General features: G+C 33.4%; 1 protein-coding gene across 1 annotated transcript in view; it reads right to left on the bottom strand.

Annotated features, from left to right (window-relative positions):
* LOC131845691 (adenylate cyclase type 2-like) overlaps positions 1-16,318 on the bottom strand; it is a 236,005-nt gene that overhangs the window by 120,166 nt on the left and 99,521 nt on the right. The window contains exons 4-5 of the mRNA XM_059194784.1: positions 16,029-16,157; positions 8,160-8,354 (exon numbers count right to left, since the gene is read on the bottom strand). Coding sequence (XP_059050767.1) covers positions 8,160-8,354; positions 16,029-16,157 — 324 coding nt within the window. The remainder of the gene's footprint in view (positions 1-8,159; positions 8,355-16,028; positions 16,158-16,318) is intronic.

Raw genomic sequence — 16,318 nt, 5'->3', positions numbered from 1 at the left:
ATGAAGTATGTGTTAGCAGGTAAAATAATCCTCTATAAGTAGGAGTAGATAGATCCCTTCCACGGCAGGATAATATTAGCTTAGAGAATATTAAATATAAGTGAATATAATCACTACATTATTACAAAAAGGTAATACATAAGAATCCAAAATTTGTATCTTTAAAAAAAAACATCACCAACTCGTATACAGCTCGTTTGTTTCATATTGAAATATACACAATAACCACAAATCCTTAGAATGTTAATAATTAGCCAAAATACGGTTGACACCGTCAAATGATAATAGCATTTCAGACATGCGATTATCTACAATATGGAGTAGGTCAAAGTAAATGTATAACCAACTGGATGACCTTAATGTACCATCTGGGCCAAAATAACGGCCACTTGTTTGCTATGCCAAACATGAGCCTTGCGCTCGGATCCATTGTCGCACGGTAATCTAACGATACGACACGATAACATGACGGGAAATAAAAATAGTAAATATAATTATTACAGGATCACATAGATATTTATAAATACGGTGCTGTATTGTTTGTACGTCTACACAAATACGTATATAATTCAATGTAGTATATAACCTATTTATGCTAATAAGAATTTATTTATTGCATCATACATTTATTTTGTTATGTTCGCACGGTAATCTAGCGATACGACATGGTAACATGATGAGAAATAAGAATGGTAAGTATAATAATAATTACAGGATCACATGCAATCTTAGTTCTTTATTATACAATGGCAACGAATGAGTTCACGGGTGTGACATGATAGCTACGACACGGTAATATGGTAGGAAATTACAATAGTAAATATAATTATTACAGGATCACGTAACATGTTCTCTGGAATAGCAACGCCTGAGTGGTATCACGAGTGTCACATGATAGCGAGATATCCATAGTATTTTTTATCTAAGTATATAGGCAACGATTACCGCTTATCGACTAGTAGGCTGGCTTATTGCTTACAAAATTCAATAAAAAAAATTGATTATATAGACACATTGGTGTATTACTCCGACTTAAATGTTGAAAGTTGTTAGTTCTAATTTAGACGACATGTATCATCGATACAAAATAATTTTCAATTTATACTAATTTGATATCTGTGGTAGATTTGCCTTCGCTTATATTGCAATCTAATATTTTACCTTTACGCAAGTATTGAATTCACCGCAATGTCAATATCTGAAGAGACGCAGATGTTACAGATCAACCAGACCCTAATGCCATGCTTAAGGTTCTAAAAGGATCACAGACAAATTGGTCATCTTATTAATATTGTAAACGCAAAAGTTTGTGATCCATACGGATGGATGTTTATTCCTCTTTCACGCAAAAACATAATTTGATGAAATTTTACAGTAATATAGCTGTTCGCGCCATCTATTGACGACTGGGCGCAAATAAAGTTAACGGCGTGATGTTGGCAACAAACGGCTTCACTTCGACACAATTCAAATAAACGCAACATCATAGTTTGTACCTATGTAACAAAATTATAAAATATAAAAATAATAAACGATACCGAGAGGAAAGGAAGGGTCATTTCAATCATTTGGACCTTCTTCGCCGGAATAATACTTCAAGATATCAAGAAATAATAAAATCGACTACAATAATTCTTCAAGATACCACGGAAGTCGATCGCCGGTGTGTATCAAGAAGACGATATCGAGAAGAAGAATCAGCTCAGATTATACGGTCAGGCCTATTCGTTCCATTCCTCTCCTATACGACTATTCTATTTGTGTTAATACTGTGTTATTTGTGTGAAATTCCAGTTGCAAAAGCGGTCACAGTGCTATTACCGAGTCAGGGTTCAAAGGTCGGGGTGATCTTAAACGATTGTAAGTACGCTTTATTTTCCATTTACTTTCCGAAATGAGTGATAAAGATAAAGGTGATACTTTAAAAATGCGTGTTTCGTCTGAAATTCAGGGTGGTAGTAGATCGCCATCCAAAAAAAGTAACGGTAATTTTGAATTTAAAACTGCTAGTATTTCGAACCTTAACAAACAAAGAGGTATTTTAAAGGCTAGATTAACATCATTTGAAAACTATATATCCAAATTCGATAATATTCCTTTAGATAAAACTCTTAAAATAGAATTAAACTTAAGGATTTCCACATTAGAATCGGTGTACAAAGATTTTGATGACATTCAAAGTAAAATCGAACAATTAACAGATGATGATGATCTTTCTAATCAAATAACATATCGTGAGAATTTTGATGAACAGTATTATGGATGCATTGCGGTAGCTAAGTCTTTAGTTGTTGATGATAGTCATAGTTGTGATTCTCATTTACATCGTAACCGAGAAGGCTCCCAAATAAAATTACCCGACCTAAAATTAGTATCCTTTGAAGGATTTTATGATCAGTGGCTAGAATTCAAAAATTCCTACTGTACTATGATTCATAAACGTACTGATTTGGATCCTATACAAAAATTCCATTACCTGCGGTCGTCACTCAGCGGTAGTGCATTGCAGGTGATCAGTGCATTAGAATTCACAGCTGAAAATTACACACATGCGTGGGAATTGCTTCTTAATCGATTTCAAAATGATCGACTTTTAGTACACAACCATGTTAAGTCTTTATTTTGTATGCCATCTATTAATAAAGAGTCGCCTTCGCAAATCAGAAAATTAATAGATTGCATATTACGTAATTTACGCGCTTTAAAGACGTTAGATGAGCCGACCGAATCATGGGATACACTTATAATGTACTTAATAGTATCAAAACTCGATCCTTGTACCGAACGCGAGTGGGAGAATTACAAAGGTTCTCTTATTTCTAATATACGTAATGATGACTGCAATAAACGTAAATTAAAACTGGATGATTTGTTAACTTTTCTTAAAAACCGTGCAGATCTATTAGAAATGATAAACGTAAATAATTCGAATAAAAATACTAATGTCACTAAATTAAATAATAAATATGTTCACGACAGTAAAGTTCAAAGGTTACAAACACACACACATAGTTATTTAGCTAATAAAAGTAAGCCTATTAAACGTATACGATCTTGTATTTTGTGCAATTCAAATCATGCATTGTACTTATGTAGTATGTTTTTAAATCTACCTGTCAAAGATCGCATTAAATTAGTAAACGATAACAATCTTTGTTGTAATTGCTTGCGTGCTGGACACTCGGTCAGTGATTGTTTCTTTGGCCCTTGCCAGCAATGTAAACGCAAACATAATAGTTTGTTGCACACCGATGTGCACTCTAACGGCGAATCGTTGCCGAGTAATAATGAGCTCTCCGCAGTAAATAATACGCACCATACAACATCTACTGTGTTGCATTCATCGCTACCTATAGATATACATAGCAGCGATAACAACTTCACGAGTACGTCACGGGCTCACCTGACCGCGCGACCGGTTTTGCTATCTACTGCACAAGTCGAAGTACTCGATAGTAATAACAGACTACACACGGTTCGCGCTCTCTTAGACAACGGCAGTCAACATTGTTTTATGTCCGAAGCGTTATGTAAACGATTAAATTATACGAATTTTATACAGTCCACTATTCAAATATTAGGTGTAGGACAATCGGTCTCACACTCTAATAAATTATGCGATTTAACTATACGATCTAAATTAAACGATTATTATACGAATATTAAATGTTATGTTTTACCTTGCATCACTTCAAACTTACCGTCTGTGAGTATCGACGTTGGTTGCATATCGATTCCGAATAATATTCAACTGGCCGATCCGACTTATAATACACCCTCCGAAATCGATTTATTAATAGGCGCGGAGATATTTTGGGAATTATTAATCGATAATAAAATTAAATTAAAATGCGGTCCTTATTTACAAAATTCGCAATTAGGATGGTTGATATCAGGTCCTATTAATTATAATAATCCGCATTATAACAATAATGTTTTGTGTAATTTTATACAAACTTTAAACGATACAAAATTTAAAAAATTGGGAGGTAGAAGAAACTCCTCACGTTGGAATATTCTTACTTCTGACGACCGTAAATGCGAAAAAATATTTACCAGCACGACAAAACGTGAATGTGATAGTAGATTTTCAGTTCATAGACCGTTAAAGAAATCAGCTGATTTATTAGGTGACTCATATACGGCAGCTTATAAACGTTCTATTCCTTTAGAACGTAGATTAAAGCGTATGTCACTTTATAAACGTATGTGCCCTTGCAGTGACTTCAGGCGGGTATATCGCGAGTCAGGTCACATGTCTCAAATAAAAAGGTACAGTTGGCCATATTATTTCCTTCCACATCACGGGGTATTCCGTGAGGATAGTACCACAACTAAATTATGAGATATGTTTGATGCTGGTTTTTAGGCAATATCAGTTCGTAGCGTTCGTATTTCTTTCGATAAACATTAATTAATTCTGATTCATGTAATATATAATTCAGTAGTTTCAGTTAAATTATTTTGTGTAAAAGGCAAAGTAGCCCCTTTAAATTAATTAAATAAATAATTTAATACTTTAATAGGTGTGCGATTATATAAAAATAATTAATTCGATTAGGTTAAAATTTATTGCAATTACTTTAGACAGACTCGACTAGAGACACATCGTGATGGGTTAGTTACGTATGTCTCCACATTTATTAAAAACCGTTATACAGAACCGAGTATTATAATAAATAAACGAATTAATAGGTGATTTATTGTGGTTACATATAGACGGTAATAATAATCCAGCGGACCTAGTGTCGAGCGGTCTTTATATAAACGCGCTTAGGGACAATCGTCTATGTTGGGACGGTTCGACATTTTTAACATTGTAATAAATAATTAAACAAACAAAATTTAGGTATTTCAAATGCTTTACCTGAATTGAGAAATAAAATGATAAATATAGTTTGCGTAAATTCGAAAGAAAATATATATAATTTTAATAGGTTTTCGACATGTAATAAATTAAAGCGAACGGGAACGTATGCACTTAGGTTCATTCATAATATTCGTACTAAACAACAATGTAAACCCGGTTCTCTCACAGCTGATAAACTGATGTCGTCAGTACAGGTATTATCGCAGATTGCACAGATGCATTAATTCTCATCTTTATATAATAGTTTAGTTAATGCGATTTCTATAAAAAAGGTGTAATGAAACAAATAAGGTTTAGGTTAAACGTATTTGTAGATAGTAATAAATTAATTAATATTGGCGAGAGACTTAATCATTTTAATTTTAACTATAATAAAATTTATAAAATATTGTTGTGTAGCAAAAGTAGATACACAATTTATTATTCGAACAGAAACATAAGTCAGTAAGTAACTGGACCAGTTTTCATATTAAGTCTTAGGGGTGCTAAATTAATTAAAGGTCATATTTGCATATTTACATGTCTGGCTACGCGATGCATTCATTTAGAATTAAAATTAATTCATTTAAATAAACGATTATATTTTAGCATTTAAACGTTTTATTGGAAAGCCAGCGGAAATATTTTCCGATAACGGGAAAAATTTTGTGGGTGCTGAGAGAGAATTTTCTTCAATCTTACAAAACGGATTAAATACGATAAATGATTTCTTGGCTAATGATAGTATAAAGTTCACCTTCATCCCTCCATATGCACCTCATTTCGGGGGTTGTTGGGAAATTTGCGTCAAATTGTGTAAGAATCATCTTAGACGAATAGTAGGCAATGCTAATTTAAATTATGAGGAGTTCAGCACGGTATTGACACAAATAGAGGCCGTCCTGAACTCCCGTCCCCTCTCAGCCATGTTCACAGATCCCGCCGATTATTCACCTTTAACTCCTGCTCATTTCCTCATCGGCCGACCTCTGACCGCTTCTGCTTGCCACGACTTCACCAACACGCAGAGCAGTCAACTCATTCGATACAACCGGGTGGAACAGATGAGACAACATTTCTGGAGAAGGTGGTCGACGGAGTATGTGACACAGCTACAGAACAGAATCAAATGGAAAGAAAATAAAGGCGATATAAAATTGGGAACTCTTATCTTAGTGAAGGAAGATAATCAACCCCCTCTTAAATGGCGTTTGGGAAGGATTATACGAGTTTATCCAGGCAAAGACGGAATCTCACGAGTTGCTGACATTCGCACGGCGACTGGCCAAATACAGCGTGCATTTACAAAAATTTGCCCGCTGCCACTATCTACTGATGAAAATAAATCATCAGCTCCTACAACATCGTCTACAACCTATACGACAAATTCTGATAATTGATATATATTTCAATAATGAATTGAAAGCAGCGGCTTCCAAGGCGGGCGGTATGTTCGCGCCATCTATTGACGACTGGGCGCAAATAAAGTTAACGGCGTGATGTTGGCAACAAACGGCTTCACTTCGACACAATTCAAATAAACGCAACATCATAGTTTGTACCTATGTAACAAAATTATAAAATATAAAAATAATAAACGATACCGAGAGGAAAGGAAGGGTCATTTCAATCAATAGCTTATACATCAGAATAAGATATAGGCTATAAATTTCACGCGGGTAAAGTCGCGGGCACGGCTAGTATAATATAATTTTAGCAAATAATATGAGTAAATACAATATCGTGAACTGTGACAATGGAAACAAATACCTTATTATAATTCACAAAAGAGAGTGGTCTTCATTATATTTTGTTTTCTCGTACAATGCTGTTTCACAGACAATTAGGATATTTACAGATGTGGTACCGTATTGTTTGTTCGTCTACATAAATATGTTAATAATTTCAATGTATTTAGTATACAACCTATTCTATTTATAATAATTGCTATTATTTATTTATTTCATTATTATTTTTCTTAGTATCATCTCTTTTCTCTGTACTCTTCTCTTTTTTCATTTGGTATCTATAACCATCATCCACACGGGCCCCAGTCAAGTGTGGGAGAGATTGCATAGTGTGAGGAAATTATTACGGAGGTCAGAAATTATCTAGTAATGCGGCAGGTTTTTAGTATTGTGGCCTTTTATTATTATTTGTATTTTGTTCAAATTTATTATAATTATGACAACAATAAATGTGTTTTATACAGAATATTGTAATAATAATTAATGGATTAATTTATTATATAAATTATTAACCGGGTCTTAACACGAATAATTTTATGGCAAATAAAGGTATTTACCTCTGTCGACGTTCCGACTAGGTTGCACTAGCCGTGGTCACGAGCTGACTGGAGTAACAGCGATGTCAATGTAGATAGGTGACAGCAGTTTTTCATCTACCGTCACTAGATTGTTTAACGAAAGTTCGCGACACACAGCACACACAACACACTCTCACACATCAGTATTACTTCTTTATCCTTCTATCCTCCAGTATTGATTACCATACAGTTCCATACACACAAAACTGACATAGCAACGTAAGACAAAGCAACCAAGACCGTCAATTGAATCGCATCTGGTATCCACGACACGCAATCGTCTACCAGAAACAATATTAACATTCAGAACTTGTTTTGTCTTTGCAAATGGCGAAGTTCCTACACCAGTAAATGAATTACAGTGACACGCAAACTTTATGTCATATTGTTTGTTTATTTTATATTATTTAAGATTTCGTAGGATCTCGAATTTAGTATCTAAAAAGCAATATTTGTAGGTTTTATATCTATAGCAGCATTGCCAGATTATGTTCCTAAAATATTGGTTATGTAATATTTTGTCATCTATGGTATATTTTGTAGAGTTCGATACATACAAATAAAAAAAAATATATGAACGCAATACTGCCCGTGGTAATTCCCGATTATAGACATACAGCCAGATCTAGACACGCGGCAGCGTGTCAAAGCCGAGTTTTTAATTATTAGAAAAAATATATACACATAGAAGAAGTTTTATGTGTCGCAACGCAATAACAGCCTCGGTGGTCTAGCGGTTTAGCACTCGCTTTACTTCCGATGGTCGCGAGTTCGATTCCGTAAATTTGTATTAATTATTTGTTGGGTTTCGGTGTGTTTATTGGTCTGGGTGTTTTCTATGTATATAGTGTGATTCTCATGGCATGTCTCTGAACCCAAAAGTCAAAATGATCGAGCTGGCATCCAGGAGCTCCTGCCCGAAGATGGGAGCAACACTTTATATGAGGGCAAACCAGTGCCGTGTGAATATGAAAAATATCTTACCTCAGCAGCAATATAAGCCGGTATAACCGACAACAGTAGCCTCTCCTGCTGCTCGCGTTCACACTCAAGCTTGACACGCTGCTCCAGGCAGGTCCTGGTGCCCGCGAAGGTGTTACGATGAGCTCGCTCCGTCAGAGCCCGGTAGTACAGTCCGATCCCGTTAGCTGATATTAGGAGGAGCAATTCGCAGCACAGCTGTAAAAAAATAGGACATTTACTTATTTCATTATTTAACTAGCTTTTGCCCGCAGCTTCGTTCGCGTTAATTTCTCCGAAATATACTGTAGCCTTTGTAAGTCTAAACCTGTTACTTGTCGGTTCCTATTTTATTATTAGTAGTAACTAGCCATCGAAATTAATAATTGGTATATAAGAACTAGCCAAGTCAGACCTTAGCCTACAATATATTATCCTAAGTTATAAGAATAAATGATTTTTATATTGTTATAAATACATTTCAGGACAGACCATTGAACTTGGCACCCATTTAGATCTCACCTCTTTTGTCGTAGAAGTCAACAATCAAGGCATATATCATAATATTGAACTCGGCTATCATTTCACATTTATGTTTTTGATGGGTCACTATGTCAGTCACCTTTGAGTTATTATTTAGATTTGATAACAATAACAATAACTAGCAGTCGCCCAGTGGTCGAAATTCGACCATAATTAATTTAAATGTGTTATAATTTATGTTTATATATATATTTATGTATACATATTTTTTAATTGTAATATATATGCATCCGTACTGTGGGCCCAACTGAAAATCAGCGCTGGAAACTGTTTCAGGCATTATGTTTTGGTCCACATTGACTCTGTTTTTTAATGTTGAAATTGTTCCATGTATTTCTTATTTTATTACTGTATAAAACGAATTAATAAATTATAGTCTATTCTATAATTTGTGAATATATTATGGTTATGTTTGACATTCAGAAGACTTTACAAATTATACATTAAAACAGTATTAATCTATTCTCAATTTGACTACAGACTTTAACAATAAACAAAAGAGTATTGTCATATACATGGTAGTGTGTGAAATGTTTATTTATTCATTCAATGTATTAAAAAAAATAGCATTATCTCCTGCTTCTGTATATAAACTATAACTGTGCAATTCATACTCCATCGTCATATATCACCGTCCATCGACAGTGTACAAAGTTTTTGCATCCCGTATTATTATAGTAACCCTGGACAATCCACAGTGCCATCCAAGTCCCAAATTAATCAGAGCTTATATTATGAGTATTTTGTTGTAAAAACATGCTTATAATTAACTACATAGGGGAGAAAGTGGATTGTTAGTAATGTGGACTGACGATCTTATTACCAGCAATGTACCATGTCAGGTCACTTCACGCGGTTCCCCCTGGAAACCATCGTGATAAATTATTGGTGAATTTGTCACGAAGGGCTAACTGGCCTGACCTCATGCTCATCTTATCATCCTCCACTTGTGCCCCGCCAGCGTAAACCGTTAGCGCAGGCGGGTGTATCATTTCGTTATCGTACAAAAAAAATGACTAGATAAAAAAATACAATAAAATGATCTGACATTTAAACTAAATATTTGATAATGTAATATCCTCCTATGTTGCCGTTGTCTTTTACAGTCGACCTTGCAAGTAGTGTGATGGTGAACACAAATTCCGATTATTGCCGTTTGACACGAAACTTATGTACATCATAGTCTGTTGAGGGAGGCGCCGGCACAATAAATATGGATGGTGAACATCTGACGTAATCAGAACGTATCATGTTCGATTATCAGAATTAAAAGTAGGTTTTATTAGAAATAGAAACAATCTTTATTCAAGTAAACTTAATCTAAGCACTTTTCATAGAATAAATCATAGAATAATAAATCATATCATATATATATATCAAAATCATAGAACAAAGAATAGTCACATTATTTTTTATTCTACCAGTCATTCGGAACGCAGACTCATCACAAGAATATTGAACAAGATTTTTTTAAATAAATGTCGTTTTAAGTTACTATTATTAGTAATGTGGACTAATAATCTTATTGCTAGCAATGTACCATGTCAAACCTGACATGGTCAACCGACCATCTCCTGGAAACCATCGTGAATTGTATTGGTGAATTTGGCTCATAATCATAATTTTGGCTCATCATATCACATCATCCTTCAATGGTGCCCCGACAGAGTAAACCTTTAGCGCAGACGGGAGCACCATTCCATTATCATCCATAAAAAGATACAACGATGACCAGGGTTTCCAACTAAATATTTGCGGTAAATTTTTAAGGAATAGGAACGGATAAAAATTTACAATATTAACACGTTGACGGACAGTAGGAACAAGCGAAGTTCGAAAATTGACACAACCACCTTCACAACCACGTGCATAATGAATCTGCAACTCGTATAACAGGTGAAATATGAACTTCAACCTAAAAAGATGTTTTCAAAACACGACACTATGCTTCTACGTATACGCCAGTAAGTGCACATTTGTGCTGCTATAGCCGTAGTGTCTAAAAACGACCGTTTCGTTTTGGACGGCTATAGCAGTCATGCCACATTGTGAACTTCGCTTTGACGGCTATAGCCGCAATTGTCCGTCAACGTGTTAATTACTTTTAAATAGATTTGAAACATCTATTAAATCATAGTTATTATTGAGCAAAGCCTAGTTTATTATTACTCTAAACGATTAGTTAAATGACAAACGTGTATGCCAATAGTTATACATGCATGAGATTTTCATTTCATGTTAGACATAGACCTATATAAGTAAATAATATTAACAAACTGTTCATTAGAAGGAAGACATTCAGTTGAGTTAAGTTTCAGTTAAGTTTCTTGCCAGTTCTTCTCAATTAGATCTGCATTCTGAACTGGACGATAAGGAAAAAAAACAAAAACTTGACTTGATGAATTTTCAAAATTGATTCAGTAAATCTAGATATCCAGATACTCAGTTCAGTTTCTTTGCTAGTTCTCAATTGAATTTGTGTACTGAACTGGATGGTATGGAGAAATAATTAATACAAAAAACTTGACGTTCATAAGCGGCTATAACGTCCTACAGGAATAAATGTTTTTTTTTATTTTGATTTATGCTAATGGTAACAGAATTATACAAAATAATATAAATCCATTAAGAAAAGGAAATGGACTGCCGCAAAATAACACTTAATTGGATAAAATATGTATGCTTTTAATTAAAACTCTAAATACATATTCGTAATTGTATAGAAATAGAAATAATCTTTATTCAAATAAACTTAATATTTAACTTCAGCACATTTGAAAAGTCATATTTTGATTCTACCACTCATTCGGAATGCAGATTCATCACAAGAAGAATGAGTAAGAAACTTGTGTGTTGCTCTTTTGAATAAATGTTTTTTTTTTTATATATATAATTACAGTATAACAAGTAAAAGGCATGCGATAATCGACATAGAAATCGTTACGCACTCATTATTAGTGTGAACAGATAATATTGTCAGCGCTATGGATTTTAAGTTTTTAATAAAAAACATTTTATTGTTAACAAATTCTTCAATATTATAGTAAGCTTTTTTGTAAAGGACACTTCCTTTAATAATGAAGAATTTGTTTTACATGACATTTAAATCTTTTTTCAGACAGATTTATAACGGACTCTAGTATTTTGTTGTATAACCTTACGCAATTGCCATAAAACGTATTACTAACTTTTCTATGTATATATTTGTATTCTAAGTATTGTATAATTAGAATACAGTTGACGATGCTTTTAAATTTTAACGCCAAGTATACAATTGGCGTAGTGTTCATGATTAAATTAATATTATTCCTTACTGTATATAAAGAGGATTGCTCATTTGAAATTTTAATGGCCAAAGAGAATTATTCAAATTTTATTTATTAGCAACATTACGATTCAATTTGAACTGAAATCCAAGATATTCATTTAATGCTCTGTTTCCATAATATTGCCTACTTATATGTCATTTTGATATCAGAAAATCATATTCGAGATTATGCCTTGGGCTGTTAAGGAAAAATTCACTGCAACTATATTTATAAATACTTGTGTATATGGTATTTTAATAAGGGCAAAGTTCAGTAAATATATAGATTTAACATATTATGGTTTGATAAAGAAGTTTTTATTTGAAATCTTTTTGTTGGAAGGGCTCGGTGGTATAGTGGTTTAGCACACCGCCATACATCCGATGGTCGCGGGTTCGATTCCTCACACGGCACAAACATTTATATTCATGGGTATGATCGTTTGTATCGATCTGGGTGTTTTCTATATACAATATGGTATGTATATATTTATGAATTATATATGTATTTGTATTAGTTATCTAGTACCCATAACACGCGCTTTAGGTAGCTTAACTTGGGCTAGATGGCGCTGTGTGAATTGTCCTAAAAAAAAATCTGTTTATGTTACAAAAATGAAGTAAAAAATGGAACTTATTGTACACTGAATTTAATAGTGACGCCAGAGAATGATCGAGAAGAAGTGAAGAATTGTATAAAAAGAAAAATAAAACAATACCAATTTACAAAAAGATATATATCTAAGTATTTAAATCAATTGACTAGTACCCATAACACAAGCTCTGCCTACCGTGGGATTGGATGGCGTTGTGTTAATTGCCTATGGTTATTATTATATCCAGGATCATAATTAAAAAAAACTAATATTCTATGCGTGACATTCCATATTTGAATTTTATAATTTTATTTTTAAATGCATTATTTGGCTATTTGAGATCGCAAACAATATCTATCTTTCATTAAAACCCGTTCAGCAGTTTAGATGTGAAAAAGTAACAGAGTGTGTCTGAGACTTTTATAATTTAGCTATATAAAGTTTACTAATGAAATTCTTACTTATGATCTAAGTTGGTCTATTTATGCAAACGGATATTAATGAAGAAGATTAAAGGCAAATTGAATTCGCAGCCATCCCTTTAATTTGGTGCGTAATCATTGAATTACTAGGAGTTTGTTAGAAACTGCCGGTTTTCTTTTGATCCTGATAAATTGTGAAGTTAATACTTTGTCTCAGCGACGGCAATCTTGACAACAACAATTTAATGAAACGATTAAAAAAATTGAATAAGTTTACTAAGTGTTTAGTCTATTGGCTAAAGTTTCTAATATGTTTTATGGGATAATAAATAAGGTGACGGCCTGGATGGTGGATGGTAAGCGTCCTCTATATAACAACACTACGGATAATATTAATAATGTTTCAGGCCAATTCACACAATGCCATCTAGTCTCACGCTAAGCATATCTTGTGTTATAGATACTAGACGACTGATATAAATACACAGATACATTATTTTGTAAATACATACAAAATATACATAGAAAACACCCAGACCAATACAAACAATCATACTACACAATACAAATATTTTGTACTGTGCTGGTAATCGAACCCCCGACCATCGGGTGTAATGTGGTGTGCTAAACCAGTAGACCAGCGCGGCCGTCGATTGTAAATAGATGAAATGTATACCTACATTGATGTATACATGTTTTTGTTGATTGTTTACAATATTCTGATTATCAGTACATATATCAACAAATAATATAATATAAAATATGTCAATAAATCGCTCTGTTAGACTATTCAAATCATTAATGTATTGTCATACAAGTTTTATAAATAATATATAAATATTTTTATTCCGCATCGCATATGAATATTAGCAAATTTGATAATAAGCTGAATATTGCTCATCTTAAAATATACGGCGCTATCAATACTTTTATTTTAACAGATTTAATTAAATCCACGTTAATAATATAAAACGTGTATATGCACATGAGTAATATTAATATGATATATTTGTATTAATAGTGGCAATATACTATTAAATAACAATTTACTAGGAACTTATGTACGACCTTTATTTAACACGCGACGCATAAATAGTTTTTATTCAATTGACAATTTCTTAGGCAGTAAGATAAAAAAATATTTACATAGTGAAGTCACTTCCGCTATATGTTTGCTTAGATCTTTTACAGATTTTAATACAGTGTTTAGTAATATATAGAGTGATTCAAGAGGAAGGTTTATATGTATAAATTCAAAGATTTACATATTCATAATATCCAGTGTACAGAGATAGTTTTTTTATCATCATAATATGATGACAATGTCTAGTATGACGACAAATATACGTAATCCCATACAAAATAATATGATTTATTCGTACATAAACTAACAAACCATACTGAACGTAATTTTCTCGGTGTGAGTGCTTTATTGTTTAATAATCACAAAGTAAGTAAATTATACATAATGTATATTTGTTTCTATTTGGGATTGTAATGGTAAAGATATATTATTAATAATAAATAATTCACACAGCGCCATCTAGTTCCAATCTAAGCAGAGCTACTGTTATGGGTAGTCGACAACTGACAGATAAAATAAATATATTTTCTTTTATAAATACAAACGTAATATATATAGAATATACTCAGACCGATGGTTAAGAATACAAATTTTTGCACGGTAGATACAAGAAATCGAACCTGCGACCATTAGTAGTAAGACGGCCTGCTAAACCGCAAGACCACCGAGACGATTCATTGTAGTTCAAAACAACGGTACAAAAACTGAATTCGTTTACAAGCAAACATAAAACTTAAGAGTAGACCCTCAAGTCATATTTTGAATTGTTATTGTTTAATTATAATATTATATGAATTATGCAAATGTTATTTCGTATTGTATATTATAACAACATAATACAAATTTCAGCTTCAAACATTAAGTCCCGAAGTGGTTATGTTTGTTAAAATAAACAGCCAAATGAATTTGTATTGCAAAATTAATATTAACTTCTTTTGTTATATAAATTCCTAGTAAATTTATCACTAGGGGCTAATTGAGATGCTCATCCTATCATCCGCCACTGGTACAGCGTAATCCGTTATCGCAGGCGGGTGCTCCATTCATGAAATCAACATAGAAAACACCTAAATCATACTCATGAAGGCAAATCTTTGCACCGAGCGAAGAGTCGAATCCGCGACTACCGGAAGTGAAGCGGGCACAGCTAGTTACTTATAAAACTGTTCAAATAAAGATGACCACATACAAGTTGGCGCAGCAATTAATAGAATAGTATAAGTGCTTGGGTTTAATTCGTTCGACAATTGTCAAAATTAGCTTGCGTCATCTCGCCAATCTAGTTCAATCACAGTATCATTACATTAATACGTGAAACAAAAACTTTGTGCCGTTTTTTAAGAAAATTGCGCGGATGGAGGAGTAAATAAAAAAAAGGAAAGGAAATATGAAAATCCCGCGCTTTTTTATTATACTACTTTGGTGGCAAACAAGCATACGGCCCATCTGATGGTAGATGGTTACTGTAGCCTATGTACGCCTGAAATACCAGGGGTATTACGTGCACGTTTCCAGCTATTAATAATTAATTATTTAAAATAACATAAAAGAGCCACAAGTTGTGATGAGTCTGCGTTCCGTATGAGTGGTAGAATAAAAAAATATGATTATTCAAAAGTGCTTGTTTATTTGATTAAAGAATATTTCTATTTCTTAAAGTTGTCTTGGGTATACAGTCTCACCAAGAATCTTGCGTTATAATGAAATGAAAAATATTTTGGTTACCAGTGAAGTTATGTATAGACCTACCGCCAACATCGCCAAATCGATAAAAAACGGTTGGATGGTTGAGATTAGGCAGTGAATTTACAGGACATGTCATGACATCTTATCTTCTGGCAACGCATGAATGATATCACGGGCATCAAAGATAACGTGATGTCGGTAGTGCTGTTCATTGGCTGTATATTGGCTAATTAATAAATTTATAGGAGTTCAAACCTGCTGATAGAACTGCTTCTCTTCACCATCAGGTCGTAGGCCTATCGCTAGTCCCATGTAGGCTAGACTGAGGGCTATAGACAAGGCGAGGGCTATAGACTTCGCTAGAGGCATCATTGTGTGCACCATCTGTAAATAATAGACAACAGACCATCAACAACAAAATTTTGGAATAACATCCTTTTTAGAGTTCATCGGGTCGAGTAAACACAAAATCCTATTTTGGTAATTTTAATATATTCAAAATTATATATAATTACTGCTGTGTTACTGTCCCGGCAAATTTTGTT

This window comes from Achroia grisella, unplaced genomic scaffold (genome assembly GCF_030625045.1).
Source record: "Achroia grisella isolate CSIRO2021 unplaced genomic scaffold, CSIRO_AGI_Agris_v1 utg478, whole genome shotgun sequence".
NCBI lineage: Eukaryota > Metazoa > Arthropoda > Insecta > Lepidoptera > Pyralidae > Achroia > Achroia grisella.
Note: the sequence above shows the minus strand (reverse complement) of the source record. Positions and strands in the feature narration are given on the sequence as shown.